This window comes from Pezoporus flaviventris, unplaced genomic scaffold (genome assembly GCF_033815535.1).
Source record: "Pezoporus flaviventris isolate CSIRO_AGI_PZ_B2104156 unplaced genomic scaffold, CSIRO_AGI_Pfla_v1 ptg000066l, whole genome shotgun sequence".
Taxonomy (NCBI): domain Eukaryota; kingdom Metazoa; phylum Chordata; class Aves; order Psittaciformes; family Psittacidae; genus Pezoporus; species Pezoporus flaviventris.
The window spans coordinates 21,689,186-21,715,732 of record NW_026892614.1 but is presented as its reverse complement, the minus strand read 5'-3'; the positions used below and the strand labels follow the sequence as shown (position 1 = coordinate 21,715,732).

The 26,547-nt window shown below is 41.8% G+C and overlaps 1 protein-coding gene across 9 annotated transcripts in view; it reads right to left on the bottom strand.

Annotated features, from left to right (window-relative positions):
* LOC133278565 (SAM and SH3 domain-containing protein 1-like) overlaps positions 1-26,547 on the bottom strand; it is a 535,664-nt gene that overhangs the window by 17,560 nt on the left and 491,557 nt on the right. For 5 of the 9 annotated variants that reach the window (XM_061471499.1, XM_061471500.1, XM_061471502.1 and 2 more), the window contains 6 exons: positions 14,704-14,836; positions 9,891-10,726; positions 5,843-5,914; positions 3,493-3,636; positions 1,217-1,352; positions 109-278 (listed from right to left, as the gene is read on the bottom strand). In XM_061471499.1, the coding sequence (XP_061327483.1) occupies positions 109-278; positions 1,217-1,352; positions 3,493-3,636; positions 5,843-5,914; positions 9,891-10,726; positions 14,704-14,836 (1,491 nt within the window). Of the gene's footprint in view, positions 1-108; positions 279-1,216; positions 1,353-3,492; positions 3,637-5,842; positions 5,915-9,890; positions 10,727-14,703; positions 14,837-15,025; positions 15,219-15,524; positions 15,959-20,183; positions 20,513-26,547 lie in introns of those variants that run through there. The other 4 variants (XM_061471507.1, XM_061471508.1, XM_061471506.1 and 1 more) reach the window with 4 other exon arrangements.

Below are 26,547 nucleotides of genomic sequence, written 5' to 3'. Positions count from 1 at the left end.
AAAAACACATGTAAACTCATTAAAATCTAAGACTTGCGTAGTCTTGCAAAGAGCTCTTATTTTGCCAGAATAAATGCTTGACCCCTTCAAAAGAGATACGGCTGGTACCTTGAGCTTCAAAGAGTCTGTATCATAAGGACTTGGAGTAAAATCAGTGTGAACCCTGGCTCTTCCACAAAAAGGTCCTCTGTAAGGAGGCTCTTCATCATCACCGTCTTCTGATTTCACGCTCTCCCTGTTGCTGGTTGAGGAATCTGTTGTGCTCACTGTCTGACCACCTGGTGAGAGACACAGTATCAATCTCTAATAAAGAATTTCTTTGTGAGGAAGGTTCAGAAAAGAAAATGGAAGCAAGACAGAAAATGGGTCTTCTTTCTAAAAAACCTGGTAATCAAAAGTTCTTAAATGCTGCTATATAACTAACTCTCCCAGCATGTGAACTTTGCACTCCTGTTTTGCCAGATTCAGCTCCTCAATATGTAACTAAGAAGCTGTTTAAATGGTATCTCATCAAAGGAGATGTCATTTCTCTGAGAAGTTTTGCCCACAGAAAAGCACAGTGGTGTGAGTAAAATAAGCTCCGAACCCTCCATGAAGTTCCAGAATCCTCTCATTTCCAAAAAATCAGTTTCATGGCAACACTCCGTATCGATATTACAAAACAAAGAAAACCAACCAAACAGACAAAAGGCAGATGATTTTCAGAAAGCACTTTCAGTTATTTAAAAATGGAGCTTTCTTTTCAGTCCCTATCCCCCACCCCCCAGTACATTGTTGCTATCTATTGGTCAGTAACTCACAGCGAAGCAAGCTTATTTCATCTGTGTAGCACTTAAGCTCTATTTTGCGTAGAGACAGTCTTGGCCAGAGAGGTTTTAAATACTCATCTAACTAACTAATGAGACAACCTCAAGGTCCCTCTGGAGGGAGGGTGGGAAGCCCATCAGGAGGCCCAGGAGAAATCTAATGTTTAGAAAAGCCTGTTTACTAGTGGCCAAGGATTGTAATTTTCACTCCAATCATTTCTACTATAATAGAGAACCCAAAACACCCATCCAGAAAGCAAGTGCTTACAGTTCTTTGTAAACCCTTAATGACTAACCCATCAGCCCTTCTAACTTTTTAACCACTGCTTCAACTTTCTCTGATTCTGCTTATTGCAGAGATCTCTGTTCCTTGAAGCCACACAAATGGAGCAACACAATTACAAACTTACTCATTGAGCTCTGACCACTTAAGGAACTCCTCAGGCTCTCTACTGAGCCACCGGCTTTCAGCTTGGGTTTGTCCAGGGAGTCAGTGTCTGGAGGGGGTGACTGTGGAGAACCCGGCATGACCCTAGGGCTGGACTCCTGAAAGGGATTGAACCATTTCAGTTTGGTAAATGAACACAGGCACTGACAGGAGCTGCTTGTTCATCTCCAAGGAAAGAGATTCTGTTTTCTTGCTTTTTACCAGACCTTCTATGTTTATCTGCTTATTTAGCAGTACTCAGCTGTGGCAGAAACCCAACTTTATTATGCATGATAGCAGACACAGGAGCTAACAGTACACTCTGAAAAAGCTAGCACTCTAAATAGAAAGAAACATTAAGCACACTCCCAATTCAAAGTTTGTTAATGATGTATTTTTATCAGCAGTACTTGCAAAACAGCTAATGCCAAATTCAGCTTTCTGAATCAAGACTTTATATAAAGATGAACACAAACAAATCAGGCAGCGCAAGTAAGACATGCATCAATGTACTTCTTTTTTTTCAGTGAATTTTTATCTTTGCTCATTCACCTTGAAGACAAAAAATGATTAACCAGAAAACGCAGCCTGTGCATAGTATAAATACTCATCAACATAAATGCCTAAATATATAAAGGTTTTGCTGCATGTGTAATAGGTGAGGCAATTTCTCTTTTCATTCATTCAAGCATTACCGGAAATCAAAGAGTCTTTCAAAAAACAAATTCTGTCAGCCTCTGTGAAGCACAGTTAAAGCAAAGCAGCAGATTTTGTGGCCAAAATACTTGTGCTTGGGATTTTTTCTGAATGTAGAAAGAGATACTGGCACATAGTTTGAGTCATGATGCCAGAAAGGTACAAATATTCTAAACCAACTGTGCCAAAAAGCTTGAAAACAAAAGAACTGTAGCTTGCACACAAGAAGAGGTTTTGTGGGGATTTGCGGTCATAAAACTTTCAGATGGAAGCTATTATTTGCATGCTGCAGAATCATCAGAGAAAAAAAGTCATCCCAGCATATGACTTCAGAGGTCAAGTCAATCTCAGAGAGAGCTACAGAACTGTATTGCTAACTCACTGTAAAACGATTTCTCAAGTGTCCTTTTCTTAGGCAGTCTTTGCAGAGGGGGACTGCAAGGCCAGTCAGACACCAAAGCATCTTTTTATCAATAACAAATCATGTGAGGCCTTAAAATGTTTTTATCTGTAAATTTAAATTAAATAACCGTAACTGTAGCACTGCCGTGGTTATGAATCAGTATGACAGTTCTACAGGAAAGAGATTCTAATGTTGCAGAGCACTGCATAAAACTGCCCACGTTCCAGCCTGTCTCTGTTGTCTCCAGATTCTGCAGTCTATGGGGTTTATTTTTAATGTTGCAGGCTGCTCCGTTTACCAGCACTAACGCTTTGCATTAATACCAGAAAGCAGATCTGCTGGGGGAGGACACCCTTCCCATTCTCATTTCTTTACGGCTTGCAGCATCCCTAGTACGAGCCCACTTGGGGGCGATGTCAGCCAGAGAGAGCTCGGCTTTCCCAGCTATTAACACGTTTCAAGTTTGGTTTGATTGGCAAGATTGGTTTCAAACAAATGCCGAAGAATTTTTGACACTTCACTGAAGAAAAGGAATGCAAAATATACCAAAACGGAAAAAGACAGCAATTGTTCCCAGGCCACTGAAATTCAAAGCCTAATTTACAACTAATGTACTTCAGGTTTGTCTTTAAGAATATGCCATAAAAATTTGTAATGAAAGAATACTAGGAAAATCTTCTGTGGGATGTCCCTTTCTGACTACATCGTGCATCTGTTTTAACAGGCTGCTGTAGAGGGAAACTATGATGGACAAAAGATCTATAACAGCAGAGAGGAACCATACATGTGAAGTTATGCTGAGAATTTAAACTAAGGTATAAATTGGATATTAAATATATTACTGTGACCCTGTGTCAAAGACCGGTTCCCTTAATAAACAATGATAGATAAAGAAATGGAAATAGAGTGCAAGATGTGTAATGCCATCAACCACGGGCTTCTGCTGATGAACTACTTGAATGAAAATCTGAAAATGCATTTTCATGGTTTGACATCTATAGGAAGCCATTTCACAGTAAGGGATTTTATAAGAACATTTAAATAAGCCATACTTCACATTCTTGTTAGAATTATCTTCAGAGATGCCGTGAAGCATGGGAATCAGTATTGATTATCACTTCTACACTATAAAAGTGGACTCCATTGCAGACCTTACATACCTGCTCAGACAGAGAGCTGCTGTATTTTTTAGACATCCTTTTCTTCATGGTTTCTTTTACAGACTTCACCTTTTTGCCCAGAGATATACGGGAGGCAGAGGGGGATTTGATCACGTCTTTATAAACAAAGTCTCCTTCTTTGCCCTGCAAAATACAACAGGGTTTAAGCCTATAAAACAGAAGAGCTATTTTTTTCCTCAGTCACCAATCACTGCAGAGACCTTGTGCAAGCTACTGTAAACAGTCCATTGTAACATACTCCTAAGGCCTGATTTATAACCTTCTCTTGCAGCTACTGTTTGCACGTATGCTGTGGTTTGTTAGGATGGCTTTTTGAGTTTCAGGTAAGGATTTGACCTGATAGAAAACTCCACAGTTTCAAGCTAAGACTTATACCTTGTAACAGGAGTAAAGGTACCCCGAGATCCTAGCCAAATATATGTGTGTGTGTATATATATATATATATATATATATATATATATGTATATATGGATACCTGCATTCGATTTCCCAAATTTACTTAAAGAGGCATTCAGTTAACCTCTCTTGATGCCAGTCTCCATGGTTTTAGTGTAGAATTTTTTTACTCTCTCTCTCTATATATATATATTTAAAAAAAAACCAAACAAAAACTACAACAAAAACCCACAACAAAAAAGCTTCTAAATCCATCAACCATGGCAGGAAGTAACACTTGCACAGCTATTCTTAAGACATCCAACAGGGTACTGCTGAACTAAATTAGCTGGTCCATATATAGTGGATGACGAAGGCCCGCTGCTTTGAATACATTTAATCTTTTCTAAACCAGCTTAAGATACCCAGCATTCACTTACGCCACAAGCGCACATGAAGAATTAACATAGATCAGTTGACATTTTGCCAAACTCACTTGAGTGACTCAACCCTTACTCAGATTGGCCAGGTGGCATGTAAAACATGGTCTTTCGTTCTATAGTGTGTTGGGAACCACAGCAACGCAGCAATATTAAGAGTTACTACCAGCACCTTCCATTGGCAAGGGTACACCAAAAATCACAATGCAAAAAGGACCAAAATCTGTTTAGCCAAATCAACTGACTACTGAATTTGGCCCCTGACTTGGTTCAATAACCTTTCTGAAGACAATTCAGTTACTTAAAATGACAAACCTTAAAGTAAGTGTACACTGTATTCTACACAAAGATTTATAGCTTCTTTCCTAAATTTATGTATGCTTGCTACTTTACTAAAGTTCTCCAAAAAAAGTTTCTCTGAAATTCAGCTGATACTTCATTTCTGACAATTCTCCATTTTTTCCTTTAAAAATTGTTTGTGTTTACAACTTTGGTAACTTTTAGTCTTTTGGCAGAAATTAAGGACAGCTTTTTGCCTTTTATTTTTGTAAAAAACCTTCTACTTAATGGACTTAAATGTTTAAAGAGAAAACCCCTTGCTCTATATGCATTATTCTGGTGCACTGCATCTCTCCCACTACTGATGCTAGTAGAGAAAAATTTAATTTATGATGTTAAAAAAAATAATCAGAAAACCAAAAACAACCCCAAGAAACAAAATATAATGCTGGCACACAAAATGTTTCACAATTTAGACTTGATTTAAGTGAACAGAGAAGTTATCGGCTCCAATGTTGAAACAGAAAAGAAAATCTTATGTGGGCAAAAAGGAAAAAATATGTTGGCAATTTCATTTGATATGATGTTCTGTCTCATTTCTATTCTGTTATTTTTGGCTGCAGGCTGGCCAACAGTAACACTGGGATCAACATGAGTAACATAAAATGGAATTAATTCTCAGGGGAAGATTTTTTTTTTATTTTATTTTTTTATAACACAAAGAGGTCTGAGATCAGTTGTGCAGCACCCAGCACAATGGGATCCTGGTCTACTCCACAGCTCTTAGATACAATGACAAAACAAATAATAAATCTCTTGCATAATGACTTCCACCCAAATAACTTGCAGATCTTCAGTGAAGGGAAGTTTGCCTCATCATTCCAAATAGTAAATATTTTTACCAAGAAAGTATAGTAATCATATGTTTTGCCTGGGGTGATGCTCTGAGGAAGTCAGACATAAGAACAGCCCACAGATGTACCCCCAGATCTGCACTTTGATCACTTGTTCCTGCCTTTTTACACATATGGTATATAAATACTCATACACACATGGATATGGGCGGGTATGTTATTCTCAAAGCTAAGGAAGCTTGAGGTTAGCAAAGATACTCTACTTTCTTGGATTCCCAAACTGTTATTACAGACCTAAATTACACTTCAGTCTACAATAACTCTATTGCACATTTCTTTTTATGCTATTTCAAGTCTGTACCTTCTTGTCTTAAACTTACCATTTGGTCAGAACTGTTTCCAATATGAAGGGAACGATTTGTCAAGTCAAATCCTCCAAAGCTACAGGTTCTCTGTAAAAAAAAAAAAACAACAAAACAATGGATACAGTTCTGTCACAATTATTAGCTCACTGAAAAATCTGTGATTTGGGGAACACCAGTGAAAACAGAAATGTCTGCAAAAATGGAAACAAACAAACAAAAGGATGGGAAATTATAAATCAAGAAATTTGTTATAAAGCCATTTGAGTCATTTGCCTTTTCCAGAGACAACTCCTTGGCCTAAGGTCTGCTGCTGTTGAGTCATCTATTGCCTACTCTTCTTTTTAAAAAGGAAAAAAGACCTTTTGGTCTGAGAAAACTGTTGTTCTTATGCATCAAGTTTTCCAGGGTGCTGGCAAATCCACCTCAGCAGTCCCATCTGCCTTCATAAATGAGTCCACAGTAGCACTGAAACAGAGAACCACCAATCTTTTAAAGCACTGAATAACCTACCTTCTGGGAATACCTCCATAGATTCCATTTCCACTGAAACACAGGGAAACCCTAGAGGCCTTGTAGGGCAAGCCCTTGGTAAGAGGAGGGAAAAAACAGTCTGCCTATCCATAAGCACTGTGTCCCCAAAGACTCAGCAAGCCCCAGTTCTAGATTAGGTATTTATCGTCACAGTTCTGGTGGTACAAAGCAGTTCTGCTACTTCTGGGATAAAGTATGCTATGTTTACAATGCCACAATCTCCTAATGGAGTGACTCAGTTTTGGCTGAATGCACAGATTTAGTTTATTTTGATCATTCTGAATAAAACAGGAAAATCAGCACTATGATACTGCTTCCTTCCCAAGAGCAGAGGGCCACCAAACTCAGTACAGTTGCATTTCCACCGCTAACCATCATTTAATTGTGGTGGACGAATCTTTGCTAAAGCATTGGTATTGCTTTAAAAAAGACCAGACACGGGGCTCTGAGAGAATGCAGCTTTTGCTTTGCAATCACAGAATAGCTTGGGTTGGAAGGGACCTTCAAAGGTTATCTAGTCCAACCCCCTGCATTCCAAAAAGTAAAACCTTTGACTTTATATCAGGCCACTGAATAGCCAGCTCAACAGTACTCAAGTACCTAGCCCTGCCAGAAGCCTCACAGGGCAATCCAGGAAAATGAAGATGCAACAGTTACAATTTACTTGCATAACTTCAATTCTGGGCTCTGAGTGTGGGTGGTAAGACAGGCAAACGTCTGAGTATTCTCTTCAGGAGGCAGAAGATCAGGTACTTGCAAACTGTAAGTTCTTAGGGACTGAACTACCCAGCAGAGTAACTTCAAAGATATCTTAAGACTCAACTAAGTGTCAGATCAGACCTACAAAGGACTGCCTGATCAGTACCATGAGTCTGTACTTGGAAGACAGTGAAGACCCACCACCTGAGAACTACCAGTCTGCTTCAACACTCTATTAGGAAGAAGCAAGCTCTATAAACTGTGACACTTAGTAAACAATTACATCAAGTAGTTCTATTAAAGTAAAAATTCTTCCTGCCCTGTTCACTGCTAATCAGCATACATATTAATAGCTTTTAAAAAGTTTTCTAGCTTCTATGTTAGCTGCTGCATACCTACAGTGCTTGAATAACAGTCTTTATATACATCACAGCTCTACTAGAACTCAAAGCCAGCTTTGTCTATGCCCCATGTGCATTAAAAATGAGTGCTGTGGTAAAGAATTTTTTTATGTGTCTTCTACCGGAAGGCAATGTGACTATGGCATAGCTTTTAAAAATTGTTTTTGGAAAGCATCTGAGACCAACCACAAGTAATAAGATCAGTTCTTAAAGCACAGCATGTCTAATTGTAAGTAACGTTGTCCTTCTCTCAGGAGTCCATTCTAACTAATCCTACAGTCTGAAGGCAATCGCAGCAATGAAGAGAGGACATCTGGAACTGCTCTGAGCAAGCTTGTCTGTCAAACCAGCCAGAGCTCCTCCTAAAGAAATCTTCTCAGATAGCAAATTGTTTGCTAGTTAAAAGCTTCTGAATAAACACACCTTAATGCAGGTGCTTATTGTTTCATTATAGATCTCCCCAAACATTTAATATTTAACTTCCGCCTTCAGATTCCAGTAGTGACCCTGGCAATACTGTACCAAGCAAAAGGTCTGTGGATGAGGAGAGGGATATTCAATGGAATGGCCATGCAATCAAAAGTATTATCCTTTTGGGAGAAAAGAAAAACTGATGCGATTTGAAAATTTCATGCATGTCCAGGTCACTGAAACAAATATAAATGATAAAAATGAATGGCAAGGCAAGACGGAGTGACCAATTCCACTGAATACATAGGCATTGCAGTTTCTCTGAGGTTGCAGCAAACAAACATGAAGCATTTCCAGGAAGAAGAAGTGACACTGGTTGAAGTTTGCCAGCTTTTTGTGGTTTCAGGAAGAAGTATGTTGAAAAAGCTAGTAAGAGCAGCATGCCTCCACCATTTATCCCATTCAAATGAGGCTGGAGGAGCCTCAACAACAGCAATAACACATCATGCATTTCTTCTGCGATTGTATCTCTTGTGAATAAATAAAAGTTGGCCAGATGGTTTTCATAATGAAATTACTATAGCAAGACAACTTATTAGAAAACCTGAAAAGCTTTTCTGTCATCTGTATTTACAAAGACAGTTTCAGAGGGTATTTTTAATTATGGGGCATCTCTAGCACATACAAGCATTCTCTTTTGCCTGAGATAACCCTATTGTACAACCCACAGAAGCATAAGTAAGATTTCTCTTATCATTGTAATATCCTTATGGGAAAATGATGTCTTCTGAGAGTACAATGATTGTGAAAATAAACAGTACCCTGTGAGCGGCAAGGCAAGCAGTCAATGCAGAAGAAACTGTGAAGCTGCCAAGAGGGAATACTCATGGTATTGAGTAGAAAAAACAAGTCTATTTTGCAGCTGAAAAGCAAAAAGCAGACCAGGAAGGTTTGGTCCCCTCCCACAGATTATTCAAGGAGAGCAAGGCTGTGACTCTTACACTGAGAATACCTCACATCTGAAGAAGTTAAGCAGAGACCTCTCAAAATGAAATCTGTAGTTCAAGAGCAAAAGCTGTTTCTACTGCATTGTTTGCTGGAATAACTTGCTTAACATTACCAGTGTACTGCTCTTTCCATCCACGAAGGAGGGAACATATTTACATTGTCATCTAGACAACAGACTAGCTGGCTCAGCTTTGGAGATCTGGCTTGCCCCAAAGACAAGTTCCTAGGAAACTCAGCATCATGGTAAAGGGAAATGTCAAAAGGGAATCATATAATCAGGAAGCAGCTTTGGATCTCTGGAGTTGTCAAATAATTTCCCATTGTACTGCACAATTTTCTTTATCAGCCACCCCTTGTTCCTTTTCCACAATGCTCTGAGGGAAGGTCCCATCTTCACCCCATGCTAGAAAGAAGGAGCAATGGCTAGGGGCAGAGCAGAAGGGGCACTTCTGGCGGTGGCGAGCAGCAAGCAGGGTAGTGTTTACATAATGCCAGCCTCCTTGTTCTGCAGCTGTGTGTGTAACAGAGAATACAGTACTGGGTGGGTGAACTGATGAGATGCAAACTGAGAAAAGGAGGGCCAACATGAGACAACAACAGCAAGAGAGAAACAGCACAGTTGATTAAGGATGCTCTAATCCTCTGAAAATTTTCTCGGTAATCCCTTTAAAAGAATACTGACTCCCAGAATATGACAAAGAATATGTCTATAGCATCTCAAACCTATGTTCACCTGTGATCTCAATTTCTCTGCTAGTTTAAGAAGCAGCAGTGTCATATCTGCGCTCTCACTGAGTTATTCTGTACATAAAGAAACTGCAGTTTCAACAAAACTCGTACGTGATGGGATAGTATCAAACTCTTACCTCAGAACTGAATTACAGTGCTTAAGAGTTTTTAATAGCAAGGAAAGCAGAAGCACTGAGTTTTATTTAAAGGTATAAAGCAGAAAGTGTTGACTGCAACCTCGCAGAAACTGGAAGACCACCTTTCATGGCAACTCTTTGACTCACAGACTTTTGGTGGATTCTCAAGAGAACCCTTTTAGTACAGCGATCCACTGTGGCAGCCCACTTCCTCTTGGCCTCCTCATCCTCCTCCAGCAGGCATCTTCTCAGGTCCTGCTTGTCGGCCTTGCTCAGGGTCCTGTCAGTAACGGGACGCACCAGCTGTGAGAGGTTGAGGTGGCTATACAGGCTTTTCTCCACCACATAGGTAATATTGAACTCGCTGACAGAAGTGCGCCCTCGTAGCCTTCTGTTTGGGAAGCCACAACCTCCACCCCCTTTCGTTTTGTGCCGCAGTAATTGTAGGTCGCAAGCTGTGGGAGATGCTCCTTTCCTAGCAGGACGCTGGCAAAGAAAAGCTCTGGAACAGGAATAGTTAGTATCCATTTTCTTCAATCGGATCTGCTTCCTTACACTCTGAATCTCCTCCAGGGACACCAGAAGATGGTGCTTGTGCCTGTTGCTGTCATAAAAGCAAATGCTTTCTGTACTTACCCCATGGCTCAGTGAGCCGAGGCTCTTCTTCATTTCCCCATCTGTCATGGAGCGGCAAACTTTCTGGGTCTTCTCCTCTTCTGGGTAAGAGAAAAATGTCCCGAGTTTCTTGGGAGGCTTGATAAGGCCACAGCTATCAGTTTTGCTGAAGGTCTTCACCAGCTTCCGGTTAGCTCCCCACGTATCAAGACTGCTGGATGAGGGAGAAGTAGTAAGTGAGTCCGAGTCATCCTCTGGCTGCTTTTCGCAGGGGCTGTCAAAGTAGAATTGCTTCTTGTGAACTCCAGAGTAAAGTGCTGATCTGTCATCCAGTATAGGAGAGTTGTCAAGTGAGTGCTCTTCCACACCTACAGGGGACAAAAGCAGCACAATGCATGTCATCCATCGCTCATAGTTATCTAAGATACTTTTCCCTGTGGAGCTTTGCTGTATTATTTTTAAGATATCTCCCACTTTAAAATGGAAGAAAACTCTTCCTTATAGAAGCAGCCCAGAAAGCATTTGCAAGTAGTTAAATTTGAAGCAGTTCGTTCCACTTGTGAAGTGAGAGTTCTGGGATGAGTTAACAACAGGCAGATGACAGCATCTTATAAGTAAAGTCATTGTTATTTTAAGTTTCTCCCTTTCATCTGCAGCTAAGACAGCTAAGACAGACCACAGGTGCTCTCACAAAGAACCCCTTAAAGGCTGGAACTGGGACCTGTTTTCATGGTTTGTCTTCTGATACTTGCTCGGCTCTAGTGAGGTTACAACAGGTCAGAAATATACTCAGGTATTAAAAACCAAACAAGTACTTCTCAGGTCCAGTTTTGCAATACCCAATGCTGCTGCTGCTGCAGAAAGCAGTATTTATTTTTTTTTTTATGGAGCTGACGCCAGGATGAAATATAAAGTTTTGGTGTTTTGATGGGGGAAGAGGCACCAGCTTTAATCACACAGAATTTTCTTAAACAGATGCAAAGAAAAAGTAAGTAGGTCAAATTGCGGGTGTGCCAATTTCAACAGTGTCTTTCCTGGTAATGACAGAAACACTTGGTTTTCAACAAATACACATTTCACAGGAAGGAAAGAAGACTTTTTGCAACACAAGCACTAGAGATGGGCAAATAGCCAGGTCTCTTTTTTTTTTGAGCAAAGAGAAGGGAATAAAGGACCTGAACTTGCAATTCCTTTTCACATTTATCACTTAAGATACTTTTCTCTGGTGTTTTCTTCTGAGCAAAGCATAGGTTCAGGTGTTAGACACGGTACCAAGGAAACAGTCAAACAAGAGTACACGTCCTCCTCAGGCTTGCCTAACAAATTTCACAGCATTCCTAGGTATGTATCAAAAACACACACAGAAATGTGACTGTACTTATTTCTTGTTAAAATATTTTTTCTGCCTGACCCAACTTGTCATTCATCTACAATTGCTTCCACTGCTTACATAGGAGAGCTAAATTTGAACCATTACCGAAATACCTGTAACTTGCTCATTCAATAACAGAAGACACATTTCAAAATGAAAGAAGACTGGCTGCCCTGTCCAGGCTTCCTGTCTCACCTTCAGTTCACTCTGTTGGCAAAGCATGTTTGATGTACATTTGCTGAAAACTAAGATACTACTGTACCAAGATGAAACTCACTGTGACAGTGAAAGGACACACAACTTTCACTCTTTTGAGAATTTTTCTGGGGTAGATATGTGGAATGGAGTCTGATTTTGACACCACTTTTGCAGGACTGTCCAACTTACTCTTCCCCCCCCCCCCCCCCCACTTCCCAATGTTGACAGAAAATAGACATTCTCCTGGGACTGAATATGTGCTGATAAACAATTTTAGTCCACTGAGTAAATATGTTTTTAAACAGCTTGTAAAATATGCATTCTGTGTCAACACTGTAACAGATGTTATTTGGAGTGAGTCCATGACACAAAGCCATAATGACGCAGATGTAGATGTGATTTGGTTTTAAATGCTATATAAGAATGGTGCCCAGGAATTACAAAGATTCAGTTATTTAACTCACTATGAGCATGCTAACACAAAATAAACATGGATTCAGCTATTGGCACATTCTACTGCATATCAGATCATCCATATGTGTATTAAGTGTGATAGTAGAGTCAACAGCAGAAATGTGGGAGAAGGCTCTGGGATAGTTGCTCCTCACGAAGAAATTTTTGAGGACTGTGAGGAATCTTCTGGGGAACTGCATGTCAGTTTTCAAACCAAGCCTACTCTCACAGTTTGTTAAAGGCTGTTAAGCACTGACGAATTTATTGAAATTTTACTGATGTTACTCGATCAAATTTTATAGCCAACTCCCCAAAACTTAGCCATCCAGGATATCATATTACATTCATAATGCAGACTCAAATAACAGCAGCAAACAGCTCAAGAACCAATCACAGGTAACATGGAATGCCAGACAGCAATCCCCAAATCTGACCACAGTATTTTCTGTGACCTTGAAGAGCTCTTTGACATATCCAAATAGGAATACAGACCTGCATTATGAGAGATGGAGATGGACAGCATTTATGAAGCAGTTTTACTTTGTCACATGAAAACTTGGGTGTCGAGAGAATTTTCTGAAAGAAAAGTCATTCCTAACGTAGACTTGGCTACTTAAGGGGCCTTCTAGTTATAGAGAAGTTATGCAGAAGTATTCTATGATGTGTTATATAGCAATAATTGTTTTTGCTACAGAGTTTCCCAATCAACAAAGAAACTCCAGAGCGTTAGATAAAGTACAAACTCAGAGTTACACATAACTTATTCCGAAAAGCCTGGAGTTAAAACAGAGAAGACTGGCAGCAGACTGAGATAGAAAGAAACAAAGCAAACTTTTTTTGATACAATTGTTAATTCAGTGATTTTTTTCTCTGGGGGGAGGGGTGGAAAAACTCAGTGGAAAATTAAAAACCCTGGAAGAACAATGATGCTTAAGTGAAAGACTGAGGGAGAAAAGGAAATAAGGAGGTGAAGCACCATAGGAGAGAGTACAGAGAGCAATGCAGACACTTAGCATGCTGAGGAGAAAGTGTGACCAAACTGCAGGAAGGCATCTGCATGCACAGCGGCCCCTGAGCTGCCTGCTCCTGCAGCTGCTCCCATCCCTGGGGCCTCTGGCTGATTGCTCCCTGCAGCTTTTCCCAGACCTCCAGGGAGGGAAGGGGTAGAACAGGCCTCTCTGGGGTCCTTTCCTCAAAGCAAAGGAAAAATAGCCATGTTGTGTTCGCTAGTCTCAAAACCTATGTTTTTGCTTCAAGACAGCCCAGCTTTATGTTCATTCTGTAAGGTGACAAGAACTTTTCAGACCAAGAAGTTGCCCAGTGCACAGCTCTAGACATGCCTTTCACAACAGCCAGTACCACCAGAGTCAGGCTAGATCATAAATTTGCCAACAGCTTCCTGCCACATACCCAAGGAGATGCACACATTCTCCTTAAATGCACTAGGAAGGAATCATAACACAACTCAGCTCCCTGCAAAGCTGAAGGGAATCGGCATGTAATTCTGGGAAGGCCACTAACACAGAGGGATGCCTACAATTTCAGTGAGGACTCAAGCAGGGTCATGCACAACGGCTCCTGAGGCTCAGGCTCCACTAATCTGAGTGCTCACAGATACAGGTCATTCAGAGTTAATTCTGCAGCATGGTATTCCCAGGGGCTGAACTCTGCTTCCCATTTCCCCACCCTCCTCCTCCTCCTTTCTCTCCCCCTCTCTCTTGGCAGCAGGGCTCATTCAGGAGCCAAACTGTAAGCAGGCTCCCCCAGAAGTAGGAATTAATATTACATGAGGCCGTTGCTATCCCACAATAATGTCTGATAGAGTTTCTGTACTTTTGCCACAGGATGATGCCATGGTGCAACTGCATCACCAACCAGCCACTACCCTCCCAAAACTAGTGAGGGGTTCACCTGTGTTCCATCCGAGGCCTCAGAGGAGGAAGCAACATGGTGGTGGCTCTGCTTACCTATTTGCTGTGCCTGTGGGGCAGCCAGCTGGGATCGCTCCTAGTCTCACTCCCTCTGCAGCATGGGGCATAAAACATAAACCAAGTTCTAATCTCTTAATGAGGGGCCCTCAAGCACTGCTCTGGAAATACCAGATCAGCAATAACCACATCCTAGGCTGTCACTTTCCTCCTTCCACTGTCTCAAAATGCAATTACTTGCATAAGGCATGCACCATAGATAAGGCAATCTTTCCTACCATCCCTTAAGAACACTCCACCCCTCCTTCACCCATCCCTCCACTTTCTGTTCCCTCTCAACAGAAATATGTATGCACACACAACAGTTTTAACCATATGCACATTGCTTTTTTACCTTCTGTGCTGGGTTTTTTCATTTCTTCCACTCTTATGAGTTTCTTCCTGACTCTGCGAGTAGAATTCACCAGCTTGTGCAACCTCTTAAACTTCACCGACTCCTCTGTTTCATCATCGGATTGTTCTCTTGACTGGCAAAGAAACAAAGGGAATATTAATAAAGTAGCAGTTCCACGGCTTGCTCCTTCAGGTCAAGTTAACCCAGCTCATCTGCTGCACTGTGTCACTGCAGCTCTGTAGCTGGTGTTATATTTTCAGTCCAGGTCACACAGAAACATTTAAATTACTGAGGGTTTTCTTTTTCTGAAAGCATGACATACCATTTTGATTTCTAAATCTGTGCAGTGTAAGATCCTAGGCATTGGAATTCATTCCTGCCCTTGTCTTTCTTCCCATGCATTGTGTAATAACTACTTCCACGTCCTCTCTCAGTGCGTTTCAGGCAGGGCTCTTTCTCAGGGCTCTTCTTACCATACCAGTTATGCTCCTGTGGTTTGGGTCAGTCACTGGTCTGTCTGGCATCTCAGAACTTGCTGTTTAAACCTGGTTATAAACAGCTTTTCCAAACTGAAGCTCTGTCATTGACGACTTCTCTTTCCTCCCCCCCAAGTCTTCCCAGAAAATCAAAACCAGCAGCACAAGAAAGGGATGGGAAGGAAAAGGAAGGAGGAGACCTCATCCGCCTTGTTCATGAACTGCCACAGCTACGAAATATTCCTTTCCTCCTCCCTGCTCCCTACACTCCTCCTGAAGGCTCTTGAGGCTGGAATCAAGATGGACACAGCATTCCTCCAGCACTGACCAAGGGAAAATTCTGACCTTTTCAGATATACAGTGCAGTCCATATTCCCCAGCATCCCGTTTCGTTTTGCATCTGATCCAGTATGCTCAGTTCCATCTGTTTTCCCTCAAGTATCAAACATTACAGACACAAAAAAAAATTCCCCTCTCTCCAGCAGCAGTGACACAACAAGCTGAAACAATCCATTCCTTGTGAACGAGAAGATGACTTCGATTTTCAAGCCAGATCCAACGTTCAATGTGCTACTTCCTCTGTTTTAATCAGTTCAGAATGTGGAAGGCGGTGGGGGGAAGGGAAGGGAAAAGAAAGGAAGAGGAAGCCAGAAGGGCTCTCCGGCTCGGCCAGGACAGCCCTGGCACTGTGGCTGCTGCACATTCCTGCATGCAGCACAGGCTCCAGCTGGAGTGCGGTATGGATCATATACCTTACGTTGCTTTCACCGGCGGTCCCAGCCAATTCGACGCATTCCTAATGGTAAGCTCTAAAAACCCTCATGCAACTTCCTGTCAGCGCAGCTTTCTGGGTTTCCACAGCGCGCTCATCCTTTTTTCTCCTTCTCCTTCTCCTTAATTAAACTTTCAAAAGAAAATTCCCAACAAATACAAGCCAAGAAAAAAAGCCACCCTCTGCTCTTCCCCAGTAAAAATGCTGTCTGCTTTTCCAGAGGTTGTATAAAAGACAGGGCAAATATAAAACTGCTTTCTGCTTTTCTAACACACTTAAATATCAGGATGTGGTAATAACTGTAGATGCCATGGGGCAGGACACCAATTAGCAGTTGCACAGGTATGCTTTCAAAGGCATAAACAGTGCCTAGAGGAGCCGAGGCAGCTCTGAAAGCCTGCCTCCCAGGCAAGTATCTCACAGGACCAGCAGCACCACACCAGAGCAAACTTCAGCCACTTTCTGTGAGGGCACTGTCAATTACCAATTTCCCACAAACTTCATCTTAATCCAAAGCAAGGAATACCAAATGGACCATATATGGCAGTAAGACTTGTCATTCTGCCATCTGAAAGCCACAGGAATGCGTTTATTATGGGTACAGGCTAGGTAACTAATGATCTTCCTTTGGGAAAAATAGGGCTGTAAAGAGGAGTACCAGACTTGTTCATATCAAGATAAATTTAGCAGCAAGATGAACATTAATTCACAGATTTTGGCTTGGACAACTTAGTGACATGTCAAGCAACAAGACAGCCATATTTAGATAAGATGATGAATGGATTATTGACCATAATCAAGTTCAGTCAAGACTTCTTAGGCCATCAAGCACATCCTGGCACGCAACCATCATACATATTCTGCACTTGAGATCTGTTTATTTTAAATGCAATTACTATTAAGTCATTGCTTTCCTTCATTATTTTTTGCACCCACTTCATTTGTGACACTACTGTTTGTAAAACTCTGAGACTTACAGAACGGCTTATACCTGGTCCTCCCATCCAGGATTTCATCAAAGAATAAACTACTAGTCTTACTTTTGCACCACTGGTATCCAACAAAGAACTGTTCCTCTTAGGTTTATGAAGACTCAACAATGACAACAAAAGCTTTTACAGTGTCTGACATTTGCATTCACAATTACCACAGTGAAAGTGAGAGCCAAAATAGCCTCAGCACAAGGTACTGAGATCAAACCCAAGTGGGTGGTAAAAGGGGTCCCCATGACACTTCAAAATAAATAAGATCCCATCATAATCCAAGCGCCAGATAGTTTTCCCTGCCACTTCAGGACTCCTGGCACCCTTTGAGCGAGGATCCTCTGCAGGCAGCGACAACCCTTTCTAGTGCTGGTGCTTGACCGAGAGAGACAAGAACAGCTCATGTTCAACAAACAACAGGAGCTGCTGGAATGTGGGATGACTAAAATAAAATCAGTCTCTCTTCATCATCCTATTTCCTATCATATTGTGTAGCATGTGGCACAGAAAATCTTCTGTAAAGGAAAAGGATGGCTAATAAGTTTATGCAAAAAAGCATAAAAATGTCAGTGACTACGCCAGTAGTCAGGAAACTTTGTCAAATAATGCTGATTTCTTAAGCATGAAACTGTTTTAAAAAGAGGGTTACTTTTGAGTTACTTCCTGGTTTTGAAACAGATTTTTTTTAAAAGGCCTTGAAATTATTGAAAGTTTCCATTTTTGCACATGGGAAACAGACCTTAATTTTCCAGCTCAAGCAATGCTTTATTTTATGGCTAATATTAAACAGAAAACAGAAATGTAAAGCATCCAGGCTGTAAGCAACATATTTGGAAATTGTTGAACTTCAACGCTTTGACTTCCTTGACCCACTCTACCCTTCCTGCCTCCACAGTTACTGAATTGCTTTTTTTGGTTGCTGTCCCTTATCTTGGATGGGAAAATCACCTCAATCTCCCCAGCGCATGGCGGGCTGGGCAAATGGTTTCCTGGACAGCTCTAGCAGCCAGCCCTTAGCATGGGGCTTTGACCCAGCCAGCTGCCAGTCCCCCTTTCACCTTCTCCCCTTTTAACAAGTGCTTCAGTGCTCTGCAATACAGCAAAAGGGTTGCACAGTCTACTAGAGGGAACAATGCGTCTGCAAGAGGCGAGGCTGGAGGCTCTTGGGCACAGGAAGAGGCCATGCCGCACCCCCTGTGCCAATGCCTCCTGGCCCCTGGCACAGGGCTATCCCATTAGGCCAAGCCTTCAGGCACTGGTAAAACAGCCAGGACCCCTCCATATCCCACACTCTGCAAAGCAGGCCTCTCCCCACACTCCAAGGGGAAAACAAGCAGATCTGCAGTACTGCAAATAGGAACAACTTAAATTCCGTCTCCTGCGCTCTAAATTTTTCCATCTGAAAGCCCATATGGCTGGACTTTTAATTATTTTGGCTAATGCTGTATGTAGTAATTCTGTGGTGAATGCTTAAGTATTTCATTTCTGGTTTCCAGGGCAACATTACATCAGATTGCAGACAGCTGGCTCCACAGCCTTAAACCATAACAAATTGGCCAAAGCTGATGCACAGCAATCGCACTTGCTTTAAGGAGAGCACAGGGCTTGGTCGGGCTGCCGGGGACACGGTGAAGCCTGCAGGGCCCCCGTGGCGGGGCTGGCTGGGCGGAGCCGCCTTTCCCTCTGCTGCTTGGAGCAAGTGCATCCCCGACACATCTGCAATGCTCTCACGGTGCGGAAACCAGCCAGCTTGGACAGCTCGGCTGCACAAGCGCGTGAAGGACTACAGGGGAACTGGGACTAAATTAACAGCATCTGGAAATACCGAGGACTGCATGCAGAGGACTGCAGCCACCACGTATCACATGGCTGGAAAACTATGGGCAGTTCAAGGCTCATCCTCACCACCCAGCTCATCACCACTAACAAACGTGGCCAGAAACCTATGAAGATTCTCTCAAATCCGGGAGAGAGCAATTTCCTCTACAACCTCTCCCATCTCTTCTGCTTGAAAAACTTTTTCTATTTGTGCACTTTTACAGGCCACACTTTGCATCATCTTGTATGTAAGATCAAAGTAAAAAGCCTTACGTTCAGGAACAAATGAGAAATTAAGCACATGCACTTTGATATTCAAGGAGCTCTCTAAAGTTCTGCTCCTGGTGCCCTCTTTGCTTTCTCTCCTGCTTTTCTCACGTGGACTCTTTGCTGCTGCCTGATCTGGAGGCAGGGCACACACTTTGCTCTGCTGCTCTCTAACACCTAGCCCATTTCACACACCATAGAAATAACAGCCCTAACCTCCCTCTTTAAAATAGTGCTTCACACAAGCACACACACACACGCACATACACACACACAGAGAAAACTAAACATTTATTATGGTACTTGGAATTAATTGGCAAAATGTAAAACAGAAGTAAGTAGCTAGCTTTCGGCAGGACTATGTTTGGAAACACATAAGGGTTATAGCAGTAGCTCTTAAAAAATACAAGATAGGCAAAGCTTACTAGCCAGGTCCTAATAAAAATGTTTAAGAAACACTAGGACACTACCCAGTTAAAGCTATCATAAGTGATTAATCTGTTCCAGCTCCATCAGTAAACAAAAACATACACTACTTTTACATGAGCTGTGTGAAACCATTTAGAGAGACGTGAAAATTTTACAGTTCTCTTTATGCCCAGTAATAGTTCAGTCCCAAACTAAGATCTCTGGGGAAACCTAGAGACAAGAAAATCTCTTAATATATGATTAAGCCCAAGCTATCAGACAATTTTTGTTTTTGACAGCCAATGTTTCTGGCTATTAGACAATTTTTGTTCAGCAAAGTGGGTCAAAAAAACCACATTCAGATTCATGGGCATATCATATCATATCCCCCAGCCCTCGCTAGCTCAATTCAGAACTACGAGCTCTATAGTAAATGCAAAGAGATTTTGCTGCTCCCTTTAGGAGACGTGGCTACACGTGTCCTTTCTTCTTTCTCTCTAAGAGGCTTTACATCTGCCAAAAGCCCCGTTCATTCTAACTTTAAAAAAAATTTTATTAAAGATGCCTGGATAAAGTCAGAGACAGGAAAATAAAACAGAAAAGAACTTAAAAGCCCAAGGAAAGGACGACGAGAACTGAGAAAAGCTATGCATGCTGCGCTGTGCCTAAGAATAACCACAAAAGCCTTTTCTCCTTCTCCCTCTCTGAAACAGGAGGCACATCCTCTCACATCACTCTACACACTCAGTGACTTACCAGCTTCGGCATTTATAGGCCTAAAGCTCACTTTCGAGTAATTCCCCCCGAGTCCTCAACTGCTGTCAGCTTCGTAACCCTAAAATTTAGGAGCAGACCCTTCTTCTTAAGTATTGTATTCACTCCAAATCCTGTGCACAAAATGCCTCTTCTCTGGAGTTACATTATCAGACACCGAACTGGCTCCGATTCCGCCGCTGAATATGTAAAGAAGAAAAAAGCGTGATGCTGGACTCAATTAGCTGTTTTCAGCTCACTGATTGATTCTCCCAGTTACTCGCTAGCTGCATAACTTGCAAGAAAGGCATAAGTCATCAGCTCTAAGCAAATCTTCTATTCACCACAAGGAAAAAAGGGAGTGTTGTACATGGCAAACAATCCCTGTTTTCACTGACGAAGGCTTGCTGACCTCTTGCTGGCCTCCAGATCCTTAATTACTGTCTATGGAATTTCAGTGAAAGAAAAAAAATACAGAGAACCTCTGCAAAGCCAGGACGAAGACTGACCCTCAAACTCGACCACTAGAGTGGAGGCTGTGTCTATAGGAAATATAACTTAAGCCCTTTACCAGGCTTTTTTTATTTTCATTTTTTTTATTCTTTTGACAAAAAGCCACCCTGAGAATTTCCCTTTAGAAAGGGTTAATTTGAGAGAAAAATAAACCTTTTTTAAATGCTTTTAAATTCGTGAACTTAAATCCTTTTTTTTTTTCTTTTCCCTTTGTCTCAGTGCAAAAAAGAAAAAGAAAAAAAGAACTATCATTAAGAACTGGAAAGGCAAATGATGTTTAATTCAGAAATCTGAGACTGGTCTAGAATTAGGCACATCGTGGCTTTATAAAGCATTGCAGCATGACTACCAGCTTCTCCTAGGCTGGGCTCAGACCTCCCTTCCTAAGAAACAGATTGAGATGCTCAAGTAAATTGGTGTTCTTCTTTTAGTCAACCATACCTAATCTTAAACCTTGGGACAAATTCAGAACTTTGACATTTCTTCTCAGAGCACAAGAAAACATGGACCAAAATCTCTACCAATTAGAAGCACTGCTATGCAGTCGTGGAAAGCAGTAGCAAAGGCATACCACAACAGCACCCTCTTTAAGCCAAGAAAAGATTCCCCTTACCCATGACCATACCATCAGTGGCCAGTTGATCTGGATTTGCAACAGATCAACCACAAAGTGAAATCACAGTGGGACTAAACAATCTACTTCCTTTGATAACTGGCTGACTTAATGATCCACCTAGCCAAATATCCTTTTTCAATTTCTCCACCTTTGTACTAGTGACCATACACAGCTTTTCTACTCCCTAGGGGTCACGTAAACTAGATTTACTGGTGTGTTGTAGTTGGGTTCTTACCTTCACATTACTTTAGCCCCAAAACTCTCATGTAAAACCCTACAGAAAATTCTAAGCTTCAGATAAAACCAGATAGCGTTCTCCAATTTCAAAACCATGCCAGCCCACATCGAGTGAAACACAACAGCTACTTCCTTGAAATGTATCCCAGATTCCCTAAGAAGTTCATGGTCATAAGTGAAACTGAGCTAAGTCTGGGGCTTTGCAACTTGAGTTTTGAAGGTTTTTGGTTTCATTAAGAAAGTTTCGCAAACCTCTAATCCGTGCAGAGGCTGTAAAGCTCAGATGTGATAATCTACATCATAACCTGAGGTTACAAATATTAAGAAAATTACAGAGGTCATAAACATTTTTGCCACTTCACATAATTAACTGCAAGAGCATGAACTGTAGGGGCTTTGTAAGTCTAAAATGTGTAGTGGAAGTGTCAGCCCCGCAGGTGTGGGTTCAGTCTGTGATTACCTACCAGGGAATCAAAGGGGCATCCAACAGTTACTTTGGTGAAAGATACATTGCACATTAGCTGGTGACGACACTGCTTGCTGAAATTAGTAGGAAATATTTGTCATAAGTAGCGAGTACAAAAATTTAATTCTCCCTGGAGGTCTGTCTTGATACTAGAATAGCTACTTAGGCAAATTCCTGGATGTTAACCGTTTCCAGGTTTTACTTGAATAATTCTGAGAAGCCCATTGACAATGTTTGCATCTGCAAGCCAGATATTTCCTCATGGCTAAGCATTTCTTTCACTGATTGGCACAATTAATTTTAATGACAATATATCTGTACTCATGTACCACTTGAAATAGGTATATGTGGTAGAATGAAGCCCTGCATTAAATTATTCTGTACCTGATACAAAATGGCATTCCTCTACACATGGGAAAGGTCTCTAACAAGTCTCTCTCAACTGCATCTTGTGTTTCTGGCAAGGTCAAGAGGGCATGAGGAGAACCTCTACTATTTGGTGTAGGCTGTACTATTAATGAACAAAGTATACCGCTGGCACGGGAAACCAATCTCGCCACATTCTGGTAAAGCAAGGGTGGAACAGCAATACATGAAACACAGTGAAATTCGTATCAGAGAACAAAAGAAGAGAATGAGAGCCCTATAGTGAAAGGTGTAGTAATTGAAATTACATTCTTATAGTATTTTCAAACAAATGATTAATGTTATCATCCTAAGTGTGAGGAAGGGAACACCAGCAGCAGGGAGAGGGCTAAGTGGTAACCAACAAGAGCACAATTAAAATTTTCTATTGTACCACAAGTAAAGATTATTCAGCCTGGGTCTGTCAAACAGGGCAGTGAAACACATGGCTTTTGAGATTCTCAATTCTTGAACTTAGCAAGCCTTTGTTCCAATTTAATAAGCTTGGTCTCAGAAAAGATGGGGGCAGGGAACCACATTATGGAACCACATATGGATCCTGCTGGCTGATGCATGTGGGGAGAATAGGAAAACCCTGGTTCCATCATCCCCCCACCCTCTATGTAATAAGCAGAGAAATCAGGCAGCTGCCCAAGGGCAAAATGGTATCAAAAAGCCAAGTAATACGCTAGAATGAATATTAAATTGATTTGCCTTCCCACCTTCCACCCTCCCCCAGTGCATGGCCAAACACTTTGCGGTAAAGCAAGTCAACAGGACTTGTCTGAATGCAGTCAAAACAGAAGTGGTTATGAACACGCTTAATTACAGTCACTGCCTGTGCATTACTGTAAGCGCTCTTCTCTGACTCATGATACCAGGAAGATTTTTCTCAGAGACCTTATGGCAGACTAATTGCATCCAGTCTTGACAAACGCAGGAGCCACTCCTACTGGCAGCAAGCAGGAGGTTTACTTGGGCTGTGTTACTGCCAACTGCTTAGTACAATCCTGTGGTGACAATGTATAGTCACACCAGCGACACAGAATCACAGAATCCTAAGGGTTGGAAGGGACCTCAAAAGATCATCTAGTCCAACCCCCCTGCAAGAGCAGGGTAACCTAGAGTACATCACACAGGAACTTGTCCAGGCCGGCCTTGAATATCTCCAACGTAGGAGACTCCACAACCCCCCTGGGCAACCCATTCCAGTGCTCTGTCACTCTCACAGTAAAGAAATTTTTCCTGATGTTCACATGGAACCTCCTATGCTCCAGTTTACACCCATTGCCCCTTGTCCTATCACTGGACATCACTGAAAAAACCTAGCTCCATCATCCTGACACTCACCCTTTACATATTTGTAAACATTGATGAGGTCACCCCTCAGTCTCCTCCAAGCTAAAGAGTCCCAGCTCCCTCAGCCTCACCTCATAAGAGAGATGTTCCATTCCCTTAATCATCTCTGTAGCTCTGCGCTGGACTCTTTCAAGCAATTCCCTGTCCTTCTTGAACTGTGGGGCCCAGAACTGGACACAGTATTCCAGATGCGGCCTCACCAAGGCAGAGTAGAGGGGGAGGAGAACCCCTCTTGACCTACTACCCACACCCTTTCTAATGCACCCTAGGATGCCATTGGCCTTCTTGGCCACAAGGGCACATTCCTGGTTCATGGTCATCTTCCTATCCACCAGGACCCCCAAGTCCCTTTCCCCTTCACTACTGTCCAGCAGGTCAGCCCCCAACCTGTACTGGTACATGGGGCTGTTCTGCCCCAGATGCAAGACTCTACACTTGCCCTTGTTGAATTTCATCAAGTTCCTCTCCGCCCAACTCTCCAGCCTGTCCAGGTCTCGCTGAATGGCAACACAGCCCTCTGGTGTGTCAGCCACTCCTCCCAGTTTAGCATCACCAGCAAACTTGCTGAGGGTACATTCAGTTCCCTCATCCAGGTCATTGATGAAAATATTAAACAGCACTGGTCCCAGCACCGACCCCTGAGGGACTCCACCAGTCACAGACCTCCAGCTAGATTCTGCCCCACTGACCACAACTCTCTGCCTTCTTCCTTCTTACCAGTTCTTGATCCACATACCTAGCCAAGACGGATCTGGTAACGACATGGGCAAGTCTTGCATGGTAAATAAAGCAAATAAGCAAATGGTAAATAAGGCCAGGCTGGATGCGGCTTTAAGCAACCTGGTCTAGTGGGAAGTGTCCCTGCCCATAGCAGGGGGGTTGAAACTAGATGATCTTTAAGGTCCCTTCCAACCCTAATCATTCTGTGATTCTGTAATACTTAAAGAAGTGATACAGTTTTATTCCTAAATAAATGTGTTATTCCTTCAAATTCTAAGGCATTCTGGAAAATTTCAGACCAAATATGCAAAAACTCCTTACAAAAAGCAACAAAACCAAATATAAACACATTGATGGTCTTTTGCTCTGCTATCATCACTTCACAGCACTGACCTTACTTAAAACTGTGTTGTGTCCTGGGAACTGTAATGACAATTTGTGTTTCTCTCATGAAGATTTCTGTATTACTATACCCATGGGAAACCCTTATGCATGAATAGAGAGGGGAGAAAGATAATAAGAAAACATGCTGTAATTCTTCTGCTACGAGATTTCATGGAGAGGTGCGGGACTCTGTCCCTGAGATCAGTGGAAAAAGGAGGGCAGCCAGTGCCTCCCAGGACAGGCCCCTGTGGTAGGCACATAGCGTGGTAATTCAGAACTATCATTTTGAAGCCATATCTTATTGTAGGCTCTTCCTTCATCATAACTATTACTGAGCACTGACAGTATTAATGAAACTTGGAGAGTAATAATAAATATATCACTCAATGCAATGAGGCACATCAATGCTTTTCAGGAAATCTTAACAGAAATTGGGTCACCAGACTATTCAGAGCAAAGATGAAAGCTCTGCATTCATTCATAGCCATGCTCAACACCAGCTCCCCTCCATTACTTCTAAGAGCATGCATGGCCTCGAGGTGGCCACAAGCTCTCCAAGAAAAACTGAAACACAGAACCATCATCTTACACCCTTTAGCTTTTAATGGGAAAAAAAAACCATGAAAAATGATAATTCCTGTGATAACAGCAAAAACAGGGCACAGCTCTCAAAATGCTCAAAGCATCCATGTTACTTTGAGCTTAAAACACTACTGTTTAAATTTAAAAAAACCTCCACATCATACCCACGTCTCCATTGGTATCCAAAGCTGACTCTCCATATGCATTGATTGAATTTGAGCTTAGTTCTAACAAGTCAAAATGACTATGCCAAAAGAAGGGTCTTTTCCTGTTTACTGGAACAGTCCTGTATTACAAGCAATAATAATGCTAGCAAGTGGTTAAACATTTTAAGAATCCATCAGTAATGGGAATAAGAATCAATTTTAAAATTGCTGTATTTAGAAAGCATCCAGAATCTGAACCAATGAAATACAGTATAACCCTGAATAATGTGGATTTGCTGTCGTTACACTTAGATTTACTCTCAAGGTAATTGGTGCTATGGAAGTTAGACCACAACTATTTCTTTTCTTCCTACTCTACACACTTACCAAACAATACAGTAATGACCGTGGTGAGTCAGAGATAATTCTACCAGATTTCATCTTTTGTAGGTCAGCTTTGTACAATGGGTACTTTTCACCATGGGTAATTAAATCCTGTTTCAACAGCTTCAGAATCTCTCAGATTGAAACAAATGCAACACAAAGTCCATTCTCATCTGTTATTCTGCCTTTGACTCTGATATCAAACACAAACCCAATACTGCACACCCTTTCAACTTTCAGCTCCATTTAATGACCTGGTAAATAAAAATGTCCTCAGGAAATTACATGAAGAACAGGAACAACAAAAGATTATCTTGCTCTGGCTAGAACTGTTACTGTGTGGACTTGATGTGTTGCCATTTGTCAAAGTGGATTGATAGAAGACAGACCAGCAGCAATGCAAAGAAGGTTTTCCCCAGCATCAGCCTCATGGCAGATGCAGATGTGCATGGCACACCTCCAGGTCTGAACAACTGCTGCCACTCTTCCTCAGCAAAAACAAACAGGGTGCCAGTTTCTTAGTGGTAATAGTGCCATGTTGACAGTCTTGGGTAG